At 54.8% G+C, this 17,729-nt stretch overlaps 2 protein-coding genes and 1 non-coding gene across 3 annotated transcripts; 2 read left to right on the top strand and 1 right to left on the bottom strand.

Annotated features, from left to right (window-relative positions):
• Positions 1–467: 467 nt before the first annotated feature.
• On the top strand, positions 468–3,810 carry GLRG_02330 (plasma-membrane proton-efflux P-type ATPase; the record flags this gene model as incomplete). The annotated part of the gene is made up of 5 exons (XM_008092988.1): positions 468–634; positions 736–1,031; positions 1,111–1,334; positions 1,400–3,121; positions 3,184–3,810. The coding sequence occupies 5 exons, from the start codon at positions 468–470 to the stop codon at positions 3,808–3,810; spliced, it is 3,036 nt and encodes a 1,011-aa protein (XP_008091179.1).
• A 4,944-nt stretch (positions 3,811–8,754) lies between these two features.
• Positions 8,755–8,870, bottom strand: GLRG_12506. The gene has a single exon (XR_001139442.1). It is a non-coding gene; the product is annotated as a 5S ribosomal RNA (ribosomal RNA).
• A 5,386-nt stretch (positions 8,871–14,256) lies between these two features.
• On the top strand, positions 14,257–14,801 carry GLRG_02329 (uncharacterized protein; the record flags this gene model as incomplete). Its single annotated transcript, XM_008092987.1, has 2 exons — positions 14,257–14,642; positions 14,798–14,801. The coding sequence occupies 2 exons, from the start codon at positions 14,257–14,259 to the stop codon at positions 14,799–14,801; spliced, it is 390 nt and encodes a 129-aa protein (XP_008091178.1).
• Between the last annotated feature and the right edge of the window lie 2,928 nt (positions 14,802–17,729).

Below are 17,729 nucleotides of genomic sequence, written 5' to 3'. Positions count from 1 at the left end.
CACATACACACACATACACACACATCCTCACACACTCACACACTCACACACACAAGCCTTCACACACACGCATGCCGACGCCGCGGTCTCTTGCCTCCATTGAAGTGCTGTGCTCCGTACCCCCTAGTCCATTGCAAAATGCCGGCCCAGACAGGTCCTCCCCATGCCGCCTCGCCTTGCCTTGGTCCCATCTTCTCGTTCCCATCCGCGGATGTTCCTCGACCAGTCCGGCCTCGCCGTTTGACAGATGTAATATAATATGCCCCATTCTCCCACCGTGGTTCATGTCCTTTCTGGCCTAGCCGTCTTCCTCACCCTGCTCTGCCCCTCCTTTCTGTCTCTCTCTCCCCTCCTCATATCTCTCTCCTCTCCCTCTACCCTCTATATATACCTACGTCCTGCCTGCGCTCCTCAAGTGATACAGCTGGACTGTAATCCTTTTCCGACAGTTTATGGCACCATACAAAATGGCGGGCTTAATAGGAAAAGGAGGCAACAAGCACTACCCTCAACCCATCAGCACTGAGGATGAGGATCAGGACCTCGAGACCGGCAACTTCATTCAGGAGCGCGCCAGAAACAACCGGGTCGAGGGCGCTGCTGGTGAGAATGGCACCAACGAGGAGTACAGATCGTGAGTTGTGCCCCCCTCTTACACGTCATTGGCTCCTTCCCTCCTTCTCCCCTCCAACAAAGCTCTTCGAGACTGACAGCTTTCCCTTCCCCCAACAACAGTCTAGTCCGTTACATTGAGACCTACCGCGACCCCAATGCCGAGGTTGAGGAGGCCGATGCACCTACTGTCAAGAAGGTCCCGAAATGGATGTTCTGGAAGAAGGCCGCCGCCGAAGGCGCTGGCTCCAGCGCCTTCGTTACCCCTGCCGACTGGCTCAAGACCGACATGAAGCAAGGTCTTGACCCCGCCGAAGTCGAGCGCCGCAGAAAGTACACCGGCTGGAACGAACTCACCACCGAGAAGGAGAACATGTTCCTCAAGTTTGTCGGTTTCTTCCGCGGTCCCATTCTCTACGGTGAGCACAAGCCCGCTGCGGCCTGTCGAAGCATGACAGCCGTGAAACACTACAGGCCAAACGCTAATTCCCTATGCAGTCATGGAGTGTGCCGCTATCCTCGCTTTCGCCCTGCAGGATTGGCTCGATGCCGGTCTGATTGTCGCCATTCTTCTGCTCAACGCCGCTGTCGGTTGGTACCAGGAAAAGCAGGCCGCCGACGTTGTCGCCTCCCTGAAGGGTGACATCGCCATGAAGGCCCGCGTCATTCGCTCCGGAAGGGAAGAGGAGATCCGCGCTCGTGAACTCGTGCCCGGTGATATCGTAAGTCGTCGCCCGCAGCTCATGCATGCCAGAGGGATAATGTCGCTAACACTGTCCTTTCCCAGATCATTATTGAGGAAGGCCACGTCGTCCCCGCTGATTGCCAACTGATTTGCGACTACGAGAACCCCGCCGGCTACGCCGCCTACAAGGCTGAGCTCGAGGCCCAGGATGTCATGTCCCCCCGTCGCGAGAAGTTCGAGGAGGGTGACGAGGAGAACGCCAACCCCCAGCTCGGACACGCCATCGTCGCCGTTGACCAGTCTGCCATGACTGGTGAGTCCCTCGCTGTCGACAAGTTCATGACCGACACCTGCTACTACACCACCGGTTGCAAGCGTGGCAAGGCCTTCTGTATCGTCACCCACGGTGCCCAGGCCTCCTTCGTCGGAAAGACCGCTTCCCTCGTCCAGGGCGCCCAGGACCAGGGTCACTTCAAGGCCATCATGAACTCCATCGGTACCACGCTTCTCGCTCTTGTCATCATCTTCATCCTCGCTGCCTGGATCGGTGGTTTCTACCGTTCCATTTCCGTCTCCGAGGAGGGCACTTCCGTCAACCTGCTCCACTACGCCCTGATTCTCCTCATCATCGGTGTTCCCATCGGTCTGCCTTGCGTCACCACTACCACCCTCGCCGTCGGTGCCGCCTACCTCGCCGAGGAGAAGGCCATTGTTCAGAAGCTCACCGCCATCGAGTCCCTCGCCGGCGTTGACATCCTCTGCTCCGACAAGACCGGTACCCTCACCGCCAACCAGCTTTCCGTTCGTGAGCCTTTCGTCATGGAGGGTGTTGACATCAACTGGATGATGGCCGTTGCCGCTCTTGCCTCTTCGCACAACATCAAGGCCCTTGACCCCATTGACAAGATCACCGTTCTCACCCTCAAGCGTTACCCCAAGGCCAAGGAGCTCATCTCCGACGGCTGGAAGACCGAGAAGTTCACCCCCTTCGACCCCGTCTCCAAGCGTATCACCACCATCGCCACCCACCGTGGTGTTCGTTACACTTGCGCCAAGGGTGCCCCCAAGGCCGTCCTCGCCCTTACCGACTGCACTGAGGAGCAATCCGCCCTCTTCAAGGAGAAGGCCGCCGAGTTCGCCCGCCGTGGTTTCCGTTCCCTCGCCGTCGCCGTCAAGGAGGAGGATGGCCCCTGGGAGATGCTTGGCATGCTGTCCCTCTTCGACCCCCCTCGCAGCGATACCGGCCAGACCATTCTTGAGGCCCAGGCTCTCGGTCTCCAGGTTAAGATGCTTACTGGTGACGCCCACGCCATCGCCGTCGAGACCTGCCGCATGCTCCAGCTCGGTACCAAGGTTTACAACTCTGACAAGCTCCTGCACAGCGACATGGCCGGCACTTCCATCCACGATCTCTGTGAGCGCGCCGACGGTTTCGCCGAGGTGTTCCCCGAGCACAAGTACCAGGTCGTCGAGATGCTTCAGCAACGTGGTCACTTGACCGCCATGACCGGTGACGGTGTCAACGACGCTCCCTCCCTGAAGAAGTCCGACTGCGGTATCGCCGTCGAGGGTGCCACCGAAGCTGCCCAGGCCGCCGCCGACATTGTCTTCCTCGCCCCCGGTCTCAGCACCATCGTTTCCGCCATCAAGCTGTCCCGCCAGATTTTCCAGCGCATGAAGGCCTACATCCAGTACCGCATTGCCCTCTGCTTGCACTTGGAGATCTACCTCGTCACTTCCATGATCATCATCAACGAGACCATCCGCGCCGATCTCATCGTTTTCCTTGCCCTGTTTGCTGATTTGGCCACCATCGCCGTCGCCGTAAGTAGACGCATTCACTTTATGCCCTTTCCCAAAGACAACAATACTAACATGCTCGCTAGTACGACAACGCCCACTTCGAGAAGCGTCCCGTCGAGTGGCAACTCCCCAAGATCTGGATCATCTCCATTGTTCTCGGCGGTCTCCTCGCCATTGGCACCTGGATCCTCCGCGGTACCATGTACATCGTCGAAGGTGGTGTCATCCACGAGTACGGCTCCATCCAGGAGATTCTCTTCCTCGAGATCTCCCTCACCCAGAACTGGCTCATCTTCGTCACCCGCGGCTTCGAGACTTTCCCCTCATTCCAGCTCATCGGCGCCATCGCTGCCGTCGATGTCCTGGCCATCCTCTTCTGTGTCTTTGGCTGGTTCTCCGGTGGCCGTGGCGAGCCTGCCAACCCCCCGTCCATCAACCGCTTCCTGTCCGACGATGGCCGCACCGACTTCGTCACTGTCTGCGTCGTCTTCGTGTACTCGGTCGCTGTCACCATCGTCATGGCCCTCGTCTACTACGTCCTGTCCAACCTCCGGTCGCTCAACGACATGGGCCGCAAGAAGCGCAGCGTCACCGACACCCTCATCGAGAACGTCCTCACCCAGCTCAGCAAGGTCGCCCTCGAGCACGAGAAGGACGACAAGGGCGAGCGCTTCTACATTGCCAACCGCGCCGTCGTCGAGGAGGGCTAAAGAGCCAAGGTCTTGTTCTAGATCATTTTTTGGAGCGCGCGCAGCAGCACAGAATCACACAAAGCGTGTTTTGAGGCATCGGGTCGCACAAAAACATTTCCTTTTATTTTCATATCCATTATAGAGAAGAAGAACGATGCCATGGCACACGGAGAAAGAGAGAAGACAACCCCAAACGGAAAGGCGAAGGACAACGCTCTAGATGGCGCGCTCGATGATATGCTGCGGCATCGCAACGACTGTCACTAATGACCCATTCTCACGGTTTTCTATAATTATGTAACAAAAAGACCATGTTCATTGTTGTGGCGTTGATCGGGTCAAGGTCGGTCGGATAATTCATTTGAAACAAATTTACAACTTCAAACTTGACTGTCTCTGTCTCCATCGCTTCTCGTGCTGCCAATATGTGAGAATGCCTGCCCAATAACACGCTAGCCGAACGTATTTCGACCCTGGGCTGTAAGACTGCCTCGGATTCCCGACTTCGGCCCGATCAACCGACGAGGCTTGCAAGTCAACCTCTCCTGATCGGGTATGGTGTACCGCCGAGAACGGGAGAAGAAAAGGTCCTTTCCTGGTCCGTCCGAAAGCCTGCGTATGATTGGGTCCAGCCCGTATTCCGCAACCACGGCTGTTTCTGCAACGGACACTTGGGCCCTTTCATGCACAAGAAATCCGAACCCCCACCCCCGGTCACTCTGGTCTGTGTTTCTTTTTCTCCTTTTTTTTTTTCCTTCCTTTTTTTTGTCCTTCTCCTTTGCCTCCTGCTTCACCTACATCTCCGAGGTACGGGCCTCTTCTCCACCCTGTCCGGGGAAGTTTTGATTATTCTTGATTCTTCAAGCTAAGTGAGCAGCATAGGAGATTCTCCAAGGACGCCACGCCACCGGTGCGGCGGAAATGGGCCGGAGATGCAGAGAGGGGACGCAGAGGGTGATCAAAGTTCCCACCCTAAAACGGCTAACCTCCGTATAAAAATAAAAAATATACCGTATCCTCTGGTTAAGTTGGGCTTTAGCTACTGCACGAGCTAACGGTAAGAGGCAAAGTGGATAACCACACTGCTAAGTCTAATATAGTAGGCGGTCAATAAACCCACCTATCCACCCATCCACTTGCTTGCCACTCACCCATCCAGGCTCCTGCTTTCTGCCAGCACGCCAACCGCTGTCCAGCGGCCGCGATACCCCTTGCCGTTAGCTCGTGCAGTAGCTAAAGCCCAATTTAACCAGAGGATACGGTAAAAACCCGGATTCGGGGAAGGGACGCGAGTCGGGTCGAGTCGCGGGATTCCCGGGGTTCGGTTTGGCGTGGATGTCAGCGTGTGGGAGTCAGAAAAGGCATGACCGGGCATTGAGTAGTGCAGAACGGCAAGCACGGGGATAAGTGGGGGCGCCTCTTTGCGGCCGATACTCGGTTTCTTCTTTCCCTTTCGTCCCCCCCCCTTCCCTTCTTGTCTCAAACGCTTTTTGATAAGCGTTTCGGTGACGGCCTGGATTTGTTCTCTGAGACTCTGACTGGGGGCGGGCGCTCCCCCCCTCTCTCCCATCTCTGTATCCCGAGTCCCGAGTCTCGCGCCCGAGAGAGAGAGAGAGAGAGAGAGAGAGAGAGAGAGAGAGAGAGAGAGCGGCCCAAAGCTCCCGGCAGGAAACCAGTGTTCCCGGAGAGGCATTGTTATGCGCGCTTGATCCCCAACGCGAGACGGGTGCATGTACGTACGGTCGGCCGGGCAAGGGGTGAGGTGGAGGGGGAAGACCGAAAGTATACTCCGTGAGCCGCCTTTTCCGGACTCGCACAGTACGGGCTGCATCTCGAGTGGTTCTGTCCTCCTGCGCCGTCCCGGTCCCAAGGTGCGCAAAGTCTCGATAGAATTCCATGACGAGACTGGATGGAGGGAGGCCTTTCACACATCGGAACCCCCGCCCCGGCAGTCCAAAGCCAAGATTTCCTCTTCCTTCTTCGATGTAAGCACCAAGCGGCATGCACTATGCTTCTCGTCCCTTGCTGAGCACTGCGGCGATCTCGCCGACCTCCCCGCCCCCCTTCTAGTCGCCTAGGAAACCTTCTCCTCCGCCCTCCCCCTATCCCTTGAGATCGATTAGGTTACACCTGAAAGCTTATGTACGACCGATGGGCCTATCAGGCTCGTCCGTGGAAGGACGAACGTCATGGCCAAGTAGTCCCACCCGGAGCCTTCATCTGTTGAATGTCTGCGAATCTCGAAAGTGAGATACACCTTGGCGGAGGAAGAGGAAGAGGAGGGGGGTTCGTTATGACAAGCACAACGCAGGAGCAATCCCGATATGTCTCGGCGTGCGTGATGCCAACGCTTCCCCCCCACCCCCCAAAAGCAAACAACAATGCATGTGGCATCTCTTCTGTCCCTTTCACCGTAGCCTCCTTTGCGCCTGCCCCCTCCCTGCTCATGGGGATGGGTTGCATACGCGGCGACGACGACGACGATGACAACGTCTCCGTCAGCCCCTGGGCCAGCCTGTTTCTATTTTCAACCTGATGCCAAGACAGCCGTGTCGTTCTTGATCGCGCGGAGATGCCGTCAAGGAAGTGTGACACCGATCGTCACCACCCACCTCACATGGAGCTCTCCAGTCTGCCTAGTATATCGTGCAGGCAAAGGTTGATCGAGAATGCTGGCAACGTCTCAAGAAGGCTTTGCCACGTGAATTCGGAAATTAGACATTAAGAAAGGGAATGTAGATACGATCGCGGAACCCCCCCCCCCTTCCTCCCTGCCACCATGTTTGTGTCGTGCCAAGAGAGATGATCCTCAACATCCTGGTGTCGTTCGGGAGGGGTGGGACACTGCATCCCATCTTTGCGCCCCGCCCTGCATCGTCTGAAGAGACCCCGACGCAGTTCTTGGCCCAAAGCCGGATTCAAGGCTAGGGGCTGCCGGTCGAGGTTGTATCTGTATAAGCGTGGCACTGTTGTGTGAGCAGTGAATGAGGCTATTCCAAGGTGAAGAATAGTAGGATATGCTGATATTTTCCATGTTGTAAATACGTATATATGATTCCCATGCCTCGAAAGTTGGCTTTGGACTAGAATGTCCACAAGAATCAGTTTTATAGCTCCTGTCCAGTGGGCTGAGGATAGGCATGAAGCCCCGTACGGCTACTACAGCCAGGAGTATAACCGGCTTCCTCCAGCCGATGCTTATATTGGGTACCTCATGCTCTAGACGGCCACTTACCCTCAGAGAAACTGTTTGTAACTCTACAAGTCAAAATCGGAAAGATTGGTAAATGTTCTTCCGAATGGTATGGACTGCCTATCACCTTCGACCTGACGGAGCAAGAACAGAATCGCGATGTTTCGCTAGCCCGGAATGTACACTCGTCTCTTGAACGGTAGTTGGCGCATGCAAAGACATGAAGCGGTTCGCTCCGGGGTGTACGAGAACAACCGTCTAGGGAGAAGCGCCGCTTCCGCGTGTTCCAAGATAGTGCCTGTGGACCAAGCCCGTCTCGAGGGCTACCTTGTCAAATGGGTTTATCACCATTATCGCCAGCTTAATGGCTCCCAGCCACTACTTCTCTGACAAGATGCTTCCAACGCTATGGTATCTAGGGACCCAGAAGACTGCTTTGCGCCGTTCTGCGGTTCTGGACACAGCATCATGGGAGGGCTACCGCCGTAACACGAGCGCTCCATAGGGCCATGGAGGTGTCCATAGGTCAAAGGACTCCATGAGCACTTTTCCGTTGGATATTTTTCTTTGTTGGTCGTCTTTCTAGTCGATTACAGGGCTGGAGGGAAGGAGGAAAGTCCTCATGCCCCCTTCAACTCGTCACTCTCTATTTAGCTCACCAGTTGGATGTGTCGCCAGCTTCTACAGCGGAAGGAAGGCTACGGTAGGTCCTCCCACCGTTTGATTTGTGGGTACCCCTCATTCTTGACTTTCCACAATTGGGTATTGATCGAATGCTTCGCCATTTCCGGTCTGGGTCATTGGCACAACATACTTGTTGTTGGTTATCGGCTGCTCGGCACCCTTGTGCTAATGACCAGCCACATTGCCCTATAGTCTTGTTGGTTAATCACTACGAAGGGATATCCTGAGGTCATATATACATATGTGGTAGGATTGTGGTGTAGTTGTTGCTTGTTGTATCTACACTTTTAGGCACCTACTAGTGGCATACCCTTGTTGTAGGGGAAGGGTAGATACTACTAGGGATAGCGGTGTTCACGTGAATATCACGTGACCTACCTCCCTAGAGCATACCACCTGTATGTCAACAAGTCCAAACCAGCCTTAGATATACTCTTCGTTTATATTGCTTTCGGACTCTTAACAGAAAGGCCATAAGTGCTACCCTATAAGCAGAGTACTGAGGATGTTCAGTTCGCCTGCGGGTATACTAGCTTGTTCTTCAGGATGCACCTTATAACAGAATAGAAAGCTTCTACGTGATAATAGTCTACCGTCTCTTTTATTGAGGTCTATGAGCGGTTGGAATTTTTTGACATATAGCAAAAGAGTCGAAATCCACTGCCTTTCAAGCGACGGGTCAAGCCATCTCAGGCGATCACGTGATCTGGGCTGGAGGCGACCAGCGACGAGAATGTAGTAGGCCATATGAAAACGCAAAGACGCCATCTTTATGGAAACTTCATCTGATAGGTATCGATTCGGCTACATCCGTCCTGGCTTAGCGAGTAGAAGAGTGCGTATCCAGGGGAGGGGAGGTCGTGGTAGCCCGGATATGTTCGGTCGGCACCACAGCAGTACCATCACGCCAACGGACGTTCACGACGAGGACGTCTCGACTTTGATGGGGTCGACAGCGTCCCCGGTCGTTCCTCCCCAGCCCGCAAGACGAAGCCGCACGACGACGACTGCCTACACAAAGCAGATAGGGATAGATGGTTGAACAAAACGAACAGCGATCCTCGATCAAGGAGGATCGCAAAAAGAACATACAACACAGGGCATTCGCCGGTCGTCACCGACCCGACTACTACTCCAGCCCTCATTGGCTTATCTATGGGAGAGCGGACGGGATCCCGAGTTTTCCAATGGGTATGGTCGTATGTACGTGAAGAAGGTATTAGAGCCGTATATAAAGGAACCCATCCGGTAATGCCTAGTGATATGCCCATAGACCTAATTCTCTCCAAAAGCTATGGTCTATATTTCCCTTCGAGACTCTATCTGTGGTTTCTCTTGGGGTTCAAACAGTATTCTCAGCCTTTTTATTGACGGAAATCATCGCACCTCAGCATGGTAGTTTTGCATGCAGTGCTTCCAGCACCGTCGTGGACAGCCCTCGTAAGCACTCTGGGGTTAAGCCAGCATCTCTACGAGGTAGCTACAACTCTGAAGAACCTCCGTTGATTCGGGTTCTATTACTGAAACCAAAAGGCTTGTACACGGCCTGCCTCGCGGTGATTGTAGCTGGGCCTGCTCGATTGCTTCGTCGTGGCGTCTGGGACCGTATGCGGCTGCGGTAGCGAGCCCCCGAATTGGAGTGAAGCACGAGAGATTTCATCTGTATGTATCTTAGAATTACACTCATACTCAAAGAAAAGAATTCTTAGTCTTTACAGTCCTGTTACCTAGTGCCCACGCTGCCGAGTCTTCACAAAGTCATCCCACCCACGAAACGAGAAGAGGTCCAGTAATTAATCGTCCAGAGCAGATACCATGGTACATACTACTTTTCCATATAATCCAAAACATAATTCTTACTATGGAAAGCCGAGAGGCTGTTCTCAGAATGCTTGATTTACATTGTGATTATTCACTATTGTTAGTTCCTACGCCATATTACACTAGAGATAGAGAGCAAGACTTGTCCAAAACAATGCCGTGAGTGAACTGTGTTATTTCATGCTCTCAATATCTACTGGACTCTCTGAAGTCATGGCCATGCCAAGTATCTACCGGTAAAGACTGGTAAGTCTAGGACATGAATACAGATAAAGGCTGTAGAAGAGCAACTTCAACACAATGATGATACATGATAGAGCGCGATCCCAGTAGAATTGTTTGCCTCTTCTCTTGTTGTTTGCGCATGGCAATTGTGCTGAAGACGGTAGATGATGATGGGCGTCCTGCCACATTGGTGCAAGTAGCTACTTGGATACAGATATCGTTGGGCTTGGCGTACAATTGCATTGCCTAGGTAGCGCAAGGCAGCCAGTCTTACTGTTAACCTCATGCTTGTGAAGCTTTTCATCCTCTGCGAATAATGAGACTACAGTCTCACCGTTTAACGTGAGCGACGGTGGCTCTGCCCTTTGATAACCAGCTTAGCGTCTCAGAAAGGAATATGAATATTGGCATTGAGCACTTTTGAAGTCAACTTTTGACCGAGTTGATAGCCTTGGTAGCGTGGAGGTCCACAGAATCATTTCAGGAATAGGGTAAGCTTGAACGCCGCCGTCTATGTCCTCGACAAATTAGTTGTATGTCAGGGCCAATTCACGTGTATGCCAGTAGCAGCATACCAGGAATCGTAGCTTCGCTTCTATACAGTTATCCTTGTGTTGTCTCGCTCGAAACCAGCGTGGAGCTCGGATTCTACCTTTGATCTTCACTGAATCCTCACTCAGTCTAGAAGAGACTCAGTATGTGGAAGTGAAAGCCTATTCGAACCTGGAGTCCGAGGTCATTCTAGCGGAGAATGCGGCAGTGACAAGAGGTGAAAAGCAAGAGACCTGGAAGCAGGAGAGTGAGATCTACAGAACTGTGGCTGCTAGGTAGAAACCGCTCTCGGCGTCGCACTGCTCTGTGTCTTCTTTCCTGCCAGGATGTATAAACCCATCGTTATGTGTGAGTCTCGTATTCGTCACGGTAGCTGCTTCTCAATTGCATTCCCGTATGAGCTACACTGCTCGTACATCTCTTGGTGAAATAGAAGGAGTAGGTGGCTTCAAAACTCTTCCTTTTGGCGCGACGGGCTGCAGAAACTGTCTCTAGCACACGGTCAGGTTTCAGCAAACCTGCAACCCCATCGACGTACTCGGCTCTCGAGGACTTGAAATACTAGGCAGCGCAGTTCATAGCAACAGGGTATTCTTAGGTATCTGGCTAAGCTAATTGCTTGATATCAAACATTGAGGACTTATCCCAGATGGTGTCTACACATCGCTGGCTTAGGGGGGGGGGGGAGTATGTCAAGAACCGCCCAAATGAGTTATGCGACTTCTGTGATCCTATAGCAACAAGCGCATCCGCAAAATGTCACTGGATATAATATAAGAAGGGTCGCTTTACCATGGTTCGAACGTCCGAAAACCGTGGTCAAACGGGGCTCTTGATACTGGCGATGTTGTCCGCATGGCTGTCTACTTCAAAATGCAGTCTCAGAGACATCAACAAGCGACATAGTCTACCTGACACCGGAGCCCAAACACCATTTAAGCCTTCTTTACCTCCCCAGCAAATCACAGAGGACAACAGGCGAAGAGTCGCAGACTGTACACCATAGCTAAGCCACTTGCAATCTGCTTCAGAAGCTTCGACGCGGTGATACAGAGGCATACCTGGCTAAAGGCAGCCACCCGCCTGTGCAGAACGGAAAGGCCCTTCGGAAGAGAGAACTAGCGGGGGCATGTCAATGGAACCGTAGTTCTGACTTTAACTGGCAGCATGTCAATCAATCCGCTGAGCTTGTTTCGACCAAGGCCCACGAGGCCTGTAGTCCGAGTAGCGTCACGATCGGGTTGTTGTTGGGGGGGGGGGGTGTACGACACGCCCTGCTGGGGTTACGAATGTCTCACACATCTTGTTTGCACTCACTTGGGAAGGGCAGAGTGACTAGAGAACGAGAATGTTTACGCTAGACAGCCTTTTACCTCGACAAAGCCTGGGACGTACGAAGCAAGACTCAGGACATCGGGGTGGTCCTTGGGTCAGTTGAGCTACGGGATACTTGAAAAGTGCGGCCATGGCCAATACGGCAGCCTCCTGGTTGTTTCGTTTCCCTCGTGGATACGACTGAATAGTTGAACAACTTGATACATGTTTCAACACCGTGGACATCTCATCTGAACGTGTATCCCAGGATGCAGGTAGCACCGGTGGATCGCTAACAGTAGTAATTGTCATGATCATAATGATAACAACAATAATAACAAACCCGCTCTGCCGGAAACACAGCAAGAGCCACATTTGTTTCTTACAACCTTGACAGAGGCCGTATGGGGCCGCACTGGATTAGTAGCAGCTGACTGGATGAGCTGTGAAGCATCAGGACGAACGACACTGATTCAAAGTGATACTACGTACGCGCGTAATAGCAGATCCGACGACAACAGTACGGTTTCAAGCAGAAAGAATTCCCGAGCTCTACGGACACGAATGCAGATCCAAGACAATAAGAAGATATGTTGGTGCCAAACAGCGTGGTGTCCTCCAAACTCACCAAACAACGAAACATGATCGACGGCCCAAGAGACTGCTTGCGATTCATAACCTCGACCCGGCCTTGGTTCACCGGTCGGCAGCAAACAGGAAACCGGCACGGGACCACGGTCCTCCCGACAAATACCATCGTGACCCGGACAATTTCGGGGGTGCACCCAACGCCATATTGCGCATCGCGCCACAAGTCATTGAAACAACAGCTCATAACGAAGGGGGGTGTGGGCGGTGTGCGGTGTACCGAGACAGCGCGCAAAGCTGCCGCAAACGCCTCATTCGAGAGAGGACCGACGGTTCTCCCGCCGGGAGACACTTGTCTTTCTCGTGGTGAACCGCGCTTCAATGACTAAAGAAGCAAACCAGAAACCCCCACCCATCCATACATGACGCGCACGAGGGCTGTGGTTGCGTAGACCCGGAGACGGGTCACCACCCACCATGATCGAGTAGTCCCTCCTTGCCTCTCTTTCTCTCTCGCCCGCCCGCTCGCCCGCCCGCTCGCTCGCCCGTCCGCGTCACCGTCACATAATCCCATCCGACCCCGACATCAGATCATCAAGGACCTCGAGTCAATGTACGTACACACACACGCGCGCGAGCAGCATGAATCCGCCCACCAACCAACAACACGAACACGCACGCAGCGGTGGGGGGGAGGGGGGTTCTAGATACTCGATTGCTTCGCACACGGGCACAACATGCCATGATCAGCCGAACCCAACTCAACTTTTTTTTTTAAACACTTGAATAAACTTCAAAGGAGAGATCCGGGCTCCGTCATTCTCACGCAATAGGTAGCCCCCCCCCAACCATTGACCAACCCACTCGGGAGGGACAAGAAAGAGACTTCTCCGCATTTGGAGGCGAGTTGCCTCTTTCCTCTCCGTTTTCCTTTTTTCCGCCCCCCCCCCCCCCCCCGCACTCTTGGTTCGGACAGTCCGCCTCACCCAGCCAGGGTTGGCGGCAGGGGGAACGACGGAGGACAGCGATGAGGAGGACAAGTCTGATGCGAACCGAACCCTTCGGAGCCACGCGGTGATCCGCTGCCCACGTCGGGCCATCGGGCACACGTGAAAAGGAAGAACTAACCAAGAGTCAGTCGCAGTCCCGTGCCCACCCGCCCGCCCTGCCTCTGGTCCTCGTCGTCCCGAGAATTAGAAAAGAAAACCATAAAAAAAAACAAGGAGGCAAATCCTCTTTCTAGAAGTAGACGATTCAAACCCTAATTGCTGATTACGCACAACGGCCAAGGGCTTTTCGGGCACGGCGCTACGCAGGCAATAATGCCATTCTTGATGCCGCCAACTCGGCCCAAGCTGTGAGGGCAGTTCCCGTCGCAAGGGGTCCAAGTCGGCAGTGCCTTGCTCCAGAGAGACCGCCATCATCTCGGTATCCCTCTCTATTCGGTACATTTGTCAGAATCAGGCGAGGTTTGCGTACCGACGCCCACGACTCGCAATGCGAACCGATTCACTCCTCCTCTCCCTGCCGCCCTCCCATGAATAAGGGAACACCGGGGCAGCACATGTGGCAAGCAAATGCTGGATTCCGGATAAATGGACTGCGGCCCTGAAAAGCAAGGCCTTGCTTATGCCCTCTGGAGTCATGCTGACAACAGAACCGGTGGAGGATGGAGGGCTGTATCCGGACCGGCTGAACCCGTCCAAGCAAGCCCAACAACAGTCGACAGTACCAGGAGGAATAAGAGAACGAACGGCGGCAAAGTGGAGGAACGGCATGGACCTGGTGATGCCATGGTACAGGGCTGTCAAGTCATCGTCATGCTACGGCAAGACATCTTCAGACACTAGGGGGGAGGATGGCTGGCTGTTGCCTCCTTCGCCGTCATCGATTCTTGGCCCCCCCGACTCGCCTCATGGCCGTCCGTCCACAATACCAACGCAACGAGGGCAGCATAGCTTACGACAACCTCCTCCTCCTCCTCCTCCTCCTCCTCCTCCCTCTCCTCTCTGTCTACCTATCTTTTCGCCCCCAAGTCCCCAGTCCTCGGTGATCGCTCCAGCCTTGCCGGCGCCAAGCGCGAGAGCATGAAGGGCTCGGCAAACCTTCCCCTCCCTCCCTTGAGAGTTCACGAGGCGCCACGTGCAGGGAACAAGGCCTCCGTCAATATGCAGGTTTCTTGGTTCCTCGCCTACTCGCCATCCCGCCTCCCGGCCAGTCGGAGGCGACGCCCGGCAGGCCACCCCTATTTTCAGGGGACCAAACGAGTCAACCGGACGAGAGAGGGCGGCGCTTCCCTGCGTGTCCCAAGTCTGAGCGTCCTCGGATCTTTATGCCTCAGGGCGGCATACACCAATAGCAGGCGCAGCCGGACGAGGGCTGCGGTTTCAGAAGTCGATCTCGTCCAGGGGTCTACCGGCGAGGCGAGGCCGAGGAAGCTCTTCGATCTGGGAAGACCTTGGCCTGGAAGATCGTGGGCCAGGAAGTGGAGGGGGGAGCAGACGCTGGGCTGTAGCGAAAAGCGGGAGAGGGGATGTTTGCCCGGCTGACAAGGTCTGGTTTGATGGGCCCGTCGGTGCTGTTCGTTTGGAAGCAGCAGGCGCCAGTGGCGCAGACTGACAGTGACAGGTAGGTAGCATCGCGACCGCCACGGACGCAGGAAGCGGGCAGGTGGCTAGAAACAACCGGCGATGGAGCCAAAGCTCGGCTGCGAGATGGAAGGGTTCCATGCAGCTCGGGAGGCTATGTCGGCGCTTCCTCGCCCACGGACGCGGACTACACTACAGCAGTCAAGGCAGGCGGCATAGCATGACCACGAGGCGGGTGAATCTAACCGCGGACGCCGGAGAGAGAGAGAGAGGGAGGGAGGAGACGTCTGTTAGTGACGGAAAAAAGACTGGACAATTCGTCTGTCAAGGTTTCAGATGTCTGCCTGAGCACTACCTGTGCAACTCGGTCACAGCGTCGAGAACACTTCACCAGTAGTGTGCGCCACCCAGGCCGTACAAAAGCCGACCTAACCAGGTGTTTACCGCTTCGGACGAGTACCGGTACGTAAACTGCGGGACAGAGAGGGACGGTGCGTGGTGGGAATGAGCCTGTTCATGTCCATGGGACTGCTGGGGCGGCGAAACAAACGTGGCGATGTGAAACAAGAGCAGGTGGGCGGCAGAACTGATGGTGGTAAGGGTATAAAAAAACCTGATGGCAGATGCCGTCAAGTTTGAGATACGGCCAAAAATAAGAGCAGCAGTTAGCACAGTCGTGTGTCCAAACTGGGAAATGACACTAGCCAGCTGATGCCTCGTCCGGACTTGTGAGGACGGCGGTGTGATATCCATCGGGGAGTTTCCCCGAGTACGGAGAGGATGAGGCTGCTGCTGCTGGCTGGCGGCCGGCGACTAGTCTGATTTGAGAAGGCGTACGCTAGGTGTGTAGTAGTTCGCGCGGATAGTGTGCAGCCAAGTCGAGTTGTGCCTGGCTGTCTGCCGCGGCCCGCAAAGCTCGACGCGAGAAGCACCCGTAGCGGAGCTCATCTTGATATGCCTACGGAGTACGGATACCTCCCGCCCCATTTGGCATCTGCCGCCGTTTGGGGGAAAGGATCTCATGAGTGGTGCCCAGGCGTAGCTAAACCAACAGGAACGGTCGAGAGAAAGATGGATACCGCGCAGAGGGACGGACCCCGAGTCCGCGAGCAAGGGACGCAATGTAATTGTCCAGTTCCAGCCCTGCTGAAAAGAGGCCCCTTTCGTATAGGTAGTAACCCATGGTAGCAAGGCCAGCAGGCCCAACGCCGGCATAAACGGGCGATCGTTACTTCAAATCGTTCTGGAAGACGACGCGACATGTCGTTAGATGGCTCGTCGCTCGTGTTTCATGTACCTGAAAATCGCCCCTCTCGCCGTGTTTCGGGTGCTGCACAACATTGGCTCAAGCACACCGTGACGCTTCCAGACCGCAGGCGCAACGCGGCGATACCCATGTTCTGCGTGTATCTGTAATCACAAAGTCGCCGGGTGCAGCGGAAAACTGGAGAAGGGCCTGCGGGTTGACATCAACACGACCAGTCGGTCGTGCTCGCAGTTGAGAACCGACCAGCGTCGTACCAAGGGTGGGGGAAACTTTGTCAAGGAAACCACGGCGGAAATAGATGGCTGGGTGCATGCTGGTATAGCTGGCTGGTGGTGTGTTGCATCCTCCACGGTGGCTCCCCGCCGTCACCGCAACTTTGGTTCAAGCGCAAGGAGAACCGCACCGCAGTGCGCAGTAGATGTCCGTACTGAATAGGCAGGTTCATGCACGAATCATACCGTCCTGGGTGATGGGAAGCGGCCGACACGGCGCTGGAAGGGGGTGCATTGCTTTCCTTCCCACTGAGGTTGTCGTGGTGCCCACCATTACAGGTCAAGAAAGAAGTCGACGTCGAAGTGTCCTGTTTCGTCGACTCAGCGAGGCGAAAAAGATCAGCCATCTCTCCCCTGTCGTTTCAGAATCTCGCAGAGGTTGGGGGCTTTCCCAGCCCCACCGAGCCGTATCCATCCAGGTACTCGAGATGCTGCGGGCCTTGGGCAGAGTTGTCCTACGCGCATACCTACAGATAGGTCATGGTACCTACAGGGTGGCAGGGGGAAGTTAATTACCCCTATGATGTTACCCCCCACAGCTGATATCATAGTAGAGGGGGAATATTCACCAAAAGTGAAGTCCTGCAGTAGGGGGGTGAACATTAGTTACCTAACAGGGGTAATTAACTTCGGCCGGATACCATTGTACCTACTTGGCTGTATCCGTATCTGTCATCTCGTGGCCAAACGACGCAGCCTTGTGCCGGTTGGGGTATCGGGATGTCAACGACTTCCGAACCGACCCGCAAAGTTTGAAGAAAGCCTCCCGCTCGCAGTAAGTACTGTACCTACACTACTCTGGTGGAACTCGCCCACATTGTTCGGGGATTACCGTGCAGGTCTGACAGGTGAGCGGCAGGTACGCCAGCGATGGCAGCCGTCACGCGGCCGGAGAAATACTTACCTAGCTGACGGTAGGGTGGGCGATGGTGAAGCCAGCCAATGTCGACTGCCGGCAGACCTGGATCCCGGTCGCTTTCTCTACAGGCACTCCGTACTTGGTAAACTAGGTAGGTCGTCGGGGGTTCAAGTTTCACCTCATCGCTAGAGTTGTTCTTCGTAGTGTGTCGTTGCCGGGCGATTCCCTATGCCGCTTGAGCTAGAGCCTGGCAACCACCTAGTTTAGGAAGTCGATGTTTCTCCCTCAAGGCCCACGTAGGCCGCCAGGCACATCACATCACCGCGTCGCTTGTGATGTTTCTATTCCTGTTTCCTCGACGGCATATGCAGTGCCGGCGTCAAGGTCCTCGACCTGCTGGCGGGCCGGAGCCCCTCGTCAGCAAGGCAAGGCAAGGCAAGGCGGGGAAGGGCGCGAAACAAGAAGGCAGGCAGTCGAAGTGGTGGAAAGGAGAGGTGGTGAACGGCTGGCAGGTAATCTCAGCAGCCGCCGGGCACACACCAGAGCAAGGCCGAGGCGGCCGAAGGTTCTGCGA

The sequence above is a fragment of the Colletotrichum graminicola genome (assembly GCF_000149035.1).
Source record: "Colletotrichum graminicola M1.001 genomic scaffold supercont1.6, whole genome shotgun sequence".
In the NCBI taxonomy this organism is placed as follows: Eukaryota; Fungi; Ascomycota; class Sordariomycetes; order Glomerellales; family Glomerellaceae; genus Colletotrichum; species Colletotrichum graminicola.
Note: the sequence above shows the minus strand (reverse complement) of the source record. Positions and strands in the feature narration are given on the sequence as shown.